Source organism: Pempheris klunzingeri, chromosome 17, assembly GCF_042242105.1.
Source record: "Pempheris klunzingeri isolate RE-2024b chromosome 17, fPemKlu1.hap1, whole genome shotgun sequence".
In the NCBI taxonomy this organism is placed as follows: domain Eukaryota; kingdom Metazoa; phylum Chordata; class Actinopteri; order Acropomatiformes; family Pempheridae; genus Pempheris; species Pempheris klunzingeri.
This window is the reverse complement of record NC_092028.1, coordinates 13493675-13498978: the sequence shown is the minus strand read 5'-3', so window position 1 is coordinate 13498978 and position 5304 is coordinate 13493675. Positions and strand designations below refer to the sequence as shown.

The 5304-nt window shown below is 44.7% G+C and overlaps 1 protein-coding gene across 1 annotated transcript; it reads left to right on the top strand.

Annotated features, from left to right (window-relative positions):
• The first annotated feature begins 590 nt into the window (after positions 1 to 590).
• nptx1l (neuronal pentraxin 1 like) lies at positions 591 to 3365 on the top strand. Its single transcript, XM_070848366.1, has 5 exons — positions 591 to 1034; positions 1311 to 1518; positions 2183 to 2427; positions 2512 to 2691; positions 3144 to 3365. The coding sequence occupies exons 1-5, from the start codon at positions 591 to 593 to the stop codon at positions 3363 to 3365; spliced, it is 1299 nt and encodes a 432-aa protein (XP_070704467.1).
• Positions 3366 to 5304: the final 1939 nt, after the last annotated feature.

Here is a 5304-nt window from a genome sequence, read left to right as displayed (position 1 = left end):
ACACCAGTGTTGGACAGAGAGGAACAGGCACCAACAACTGGAAACTAAGCAGCATCCTCAGACATGGCGTGATAATGTGATGTGGTCGGATCTGTCCTTGGTGCTGAATCTGACGACCACAATTTGCTGCAACTTCCGATCTGCATCCAGGTACAACGTGTGTGTGTGTGTGTGTGTGTGTGTAAGAGAGTTTTCTGTGTGCGCAAAACAAAACAAACACAGCTGACTCTCTTGGCACCCCGCCACTCAAGCAACCCCTCTTCGCCGCCAACAAATGCGCGTTTTCCAGATGAATAATACACAGCGAGAAATGACAAATAGTCGAAGTGATGAAAGATTTAACATGTGGGAGCCTGAAAGCAAAATGGGTTTCATCTCTTGAATGTGACGCTGCTTTCTGGAGCCGATTAAACAGGGACGGCGCGATTCCCTCCCCTCCGGTCGTGATGCAGTGAACCTGCTCTGCGCAGAACCAGGCTCGCTGTATAAAAACGGCTGCACTTCCACAGACGGATTACAGCAACAAGGGGACAAGAGCGCGAAGTCACTGCGGCTCACCAACACGAACAGATCACAGCACAGACGTCGCCATGCAGGCCACGAAGAGCGTAATCTGTTGGAGACTTTTTCTATTCTCATGCCTGTTTTTGGAAAGTTCATGTCAAGACTTTGGCGGACAGACGCAGTTCATTTGCACGTCCGTACCCAAGGATATGGACATATGCGCAGCCACCTTGCAGAACAGCGTGCCGGGGGAGGACTTGAAGACCACTGTTATGCAGCTGCGGGAGACGGTTTTGCAGCAGAAAGAGACGATCATGAACCAAAAAGAGACTATTCGGGAACTGACCTCAAAGTTGGCTCGGTGTGAGAGCCAGAGCGGCGCAGAGCCCGGGGACGCGCGGCCAGGGGGCAGGAGGAAAGAAGCTGGGACCAAAAACACAATGGGGGATGTATCGAGGGGCCCCGCTGACACTTTGACGCAACTGTCACAGACTTTACAGTCGCTGAAGCAGAGACTAGAAAACCTGGAGGTAGGCTGCTGCTTCAGGGGACATTTCCAACACTTTGACTGACTCTGCGCAAAGCTCCGGCGACCAAATTCCAGCCACTTTTCTTCACCAATTATAATAATAATCCTAATAATAATAATAATAATGGTGATAGGTGGTTAGAGTCTACATTTTGCCAATATTAAATCAACATTTGCTATTTTGTGAGCACACAAGAAAAACAAAGTCTATCTGTAATTATCTCCACTCAAATTCCTTCTTTGCTCTGAGCTAAATTGCTTCTTTCCCCCTTAACAGCAATTCAGCAGAAGTAACAACTCGGTGCAGGCGAACAGCCTCAAAGACCTGCTCCAAAGTAAAATCGACGACTTGGAGAAGCAGGTGCTGTCCCGAGTGAACAGCATCGAGGAGGGGAAGCCCGGGCTCCGGAATGAGACGGAGCAGCGTGGGAGAGTGGAGTCCACCCTCACGTCTCTACACCAGAGGATCACCGACCTGGAGAAAGGTAGTCTGAGGGAGAGATTGTAGGCGTGCGCGCAAAAAGTGGAGGAGATCTGGGAGGGTTTGTGCAGGGAGGGAGGGGTGGGAGGGTGGAAGGATCGAGGAACGATTACTATCAGCAGTGTGAGGGGAAAATGGAGAAAGAAAAAAAAAAGAATCTCTCCTTTGCGTTTCCTGTTTGGCATTATAAGCTTTAATGACCTCGGCAGTCGAATTAATGTTTTACTCATCCGCACAAAGCTGGAGCAGCTCGGTGAATTCGGCTGTTTCCTGTTCTAATTCATGCAGATTAAATCATCTCAAACGCGCAGTGAACGAGCCGTCCCTCCATTTGCTCCCAGAGCCATTTGGGAACTTAACACCAGCGTGCGCTCTTCTTGGTTTTAGGACGCATCTGACGCCACGCAGCCAAAAAACTTGTATGGCAGTGAAATAGAGTGATGTGATGGAGGAAGGTTATAAACGTCAGTAGGCCTGTGATAGATTTATCATGAGAGATTAAAGAAAATCTGGTGCGTCACGATTGTGGATTTGTTGTGTAACGCATTAATTCCGATGGAAATCCCCAGGATGTGTGCGTTGGGAACGACACGTTTAACAAAAAGCACACTGATACTCGCCGTCTTCAAATTGTCTGGAATCAACTGTTTTCTATTTCTTCTACACAGGTCAAAGAGAAAACAGGCCTCTGGATAAATTCCAGCTCACGTTCCCACTGAGAACCAACTACATGTACGCCAAAGTGAAGAAGAGCTTGCCGGAGATGTACGCCCTCACTGTGTGCATGTGGCTCAAGTCCAACGCGTCCCCTGGAGTGGGCACACCTTTCTCCTACGCAGTTCCTGGTCAAGCCAACGAGCTTGTCCTCATAGAGTGGGGAAACAACCCAATGGAGATACTGATAAACGACAAGGCATGTGTAAAAACACGGCAGGGACGGATTGGGTTTCTTTGATTGTATTTCCTGCAGCAAACGCTCATGTCTTCTGTCTTCTAGGTTGCAAAGCTGCCTTTCCTCATCAACGATGGCAAATGGCACCACATCTGCGTGACCTGGACCACTCGCGATGGCGTGTGGGAGGCTTTCCAAGATGGTGTCAAGAGGGGGAGTGGAGAGAATCTGGCTCCATATCACCCCATCAAACCACAGGGCCTGCTGATCCTCGGCCAAGAGCAGGTACACGCGACACACATCTGCTTCAAGGCAACAACACGTTCCCCTTCACACCACGCATACTGCACATTTGGGAGAGCACCTTTGCCTCTTTATTCACTATAACAGGATCATTAAAAGGTATCACTTGGTTAGGTGCATGTCATCGTATGAAACATTAGCTGAAAGGGTGGGAAAGTCATTTTTCCATTTCAGTGTGACATTAAAAAACAATCAGATTTCAATTTTCAAATTCATCCTTGCTGTAATTTACAGGAAAGGCTTAATGGGGCGATTACATTTTTAACTGGAAGTCATCAAGAATCCCAGTGGATTGAAGATGCCTGTGCCTCATTCAATTTAACCGGTCAAAATAATCCATTATAATCCAGAGAGGCAATTTTGTTCATTCTATGAAGTAGTCTGAGGAGAAAAATCATATCATCCTTGATTAAACCAATTTGTCTTCGACACAGGACACACTTGGAGGAGGATTTGACGCCACACAAGCTTTTGTTGGAGATCTGGCCAATTTTCACATCTGGGATAGGAAACTATCTGTCGGAGAGATATACAATCTAGCGACTTGCAGCAGCAAAGCGCAAGTGGGCAACGTTTTTGCATGGATGGAGACGAGCCTTGATATTTACGGAGGTGCCTCGAAGTGGACATTTGAAGCTTGTCGCCAGCTCAACTGAACTGCAGGGAAGAAGGAGATCAATGCATTTGTTAAAGCCACTTTGTTGTCACAGCATCGGTAAACTAATTTGAAAGATCAGGCGGCGATTGTTTCAATGAATAGCATCTGGATTTGTTATAGATATTTGAAAACGTAATTTGTGGACGCTTGATAGATTTCAGCCAGATTCTCATGAGGACAGGTCACTGGAAATGGACGCTTTGGCATCATGTGGTGCTTGAACTCACATCAGGCCTACTTGTGGTTTCATTTGAAAAAGCAGCTGATGTGGCTCCTGAGAGCAGAGGACGCTCTCGGAGACCAAAATGACAGGCCAGCATCAAAAGTACAGTAGGAGGTCATGTAGTTTTTAGCGAACAGATGACTGACTTCTTCAAACGTCTTTTCTGTCTCGACTGCCAGGGATTTTCACTGTGAAAAAGGACAAGGTGAACTTCTTTAAAAGGAATGTGCTCTTTCGGGAGGTCATGAAATAGACAACATTGTTTCTCTCTCACTATTCTTTCTCTACCATCACCTGCTTGACGTGATTTTGTGTAAAGAATGACGTATTTATTGCCAACATTCGAGCCTGAGTGCCTTGGGCTGTTGAAAAAAAAAATCTCAGCACATTCATTATGATTTGCAGAGTATTTGTGTTTATTTTCTTGTGAACTGATTTCAGAGGAGGTGTTTCTCGTGACACCCTGAATGAGGTTGGAGCAGATTGCAATTCATTGATGACAATGACGCATTTTGCAGACGTTTGTACTTTAATGGGAATGTTCTCTGTACAGTAACAGCATGTCTTAACTTATGTAAATGCTGCGTCAGCATCTATGATCTATCCTACTTTTGGGTTGAGATTTTATACTGTATTGTTATATGCTTAAAGCATGGCAACACTGACAGATGAAAAAAAAAATTCTAGTTTTTGTAATAAATTGTGATACTTGAATCATACACAGGTGTAAACATATTTATTTGGGAAATCTGAAACTTTGCACACTCTTCATGACATACAGAACTAATGAAATATAATGTCAATGGGACACTGGGGCCAATGGGGCGCTACAATTACAGGTCTAACCTTCACCTGTGTAACAGTTGAACCTGAACCTGTTCTCTAGATTCTGGATTGAGAGTTTGATGAATTGCACCATCAAATTTGGCTGCTCTGATGAGTATTTTTACATTAACAGTGGATTACATGGCTACTTCCACATAAAAAAATGTTTGAAAAGATTCAAATTCCACTCTGGTCTGTGGAGTGTTTCAGTTGTTTAACACGTTGTGATTTTATCGCCAGCAATTTTACCGTTTCGGTTCTCACTGCTCTCATCAGCACCATCTCAGCAGCAGAAAGCAGCAGATTTCAGAAAAGAAAAAAAAATACACACTGCAGGCTGCCTGCACTAAACAGCTGAGACAATGTTAGCACCTGGCTGGTTAACATAATGGAGTATTTAGCAGCTAAAGAGAGGTATTATTCTCAGGAGTTCATGGAGCCCAAAAACTGAGCTAAAATGAGAGCGAAAAGTGGTCTAATTTGAATGTTATTTTTCTGCTGGATGTGTTTGTTAACAAGTTCATTGCAACTTAAAGAATGATATCAGCTTGTTTGCGCTGCCCCCAGGTGGCCAAAAATGACTGAATGAATGGTGTTTAGGATAAACTTGGTGAATACTGTCTATGCAAATCCAGAAGAATGACAGCCACCATGAAGCTGATAGAAGTAGGCATGGCATTACAAAAAGCTGGCCAACAAACTGATCTACAGTCAAATCATCGCAACACATACAATGGTAACTTTTTCTGGAGACCATGAATGTGTGCAACAGTGTAGTCACATCTTCAAGTCAGCCATCAAGAGGCATCAGAGAAGCCAAATCTCATAATACCAAGAAATTAGACAAATGACATAAATAAATGTTTGCAGAACAATTAGCTCCTCTCTT

Excerpts from the sequence above, each read along its gene's own strand:
- nptx1l (XM_070848366.1), top strand. The coding sequence starts at position 591 with ATGCAGGCCACGAAGAGCGTAATCTGTTGGAGACTTTTTCTATTCTCA. Across the intron at positions 1,035-1,310 it reads AGAGACTAGAAAACCTGGAG|CAATTCAGCAGAAGTAACAA; the intron begins GTAGGCTGCTGC and ends CCCCCTTAACAG. Across the intron at positions 1,519-2,182 it reads GATCACCGACCTGGAGAAAG|GTCAAAGAGAAAACAGGCCT; the intron begins GTAGTCTGAGGG and ends TCTTCTACACAG.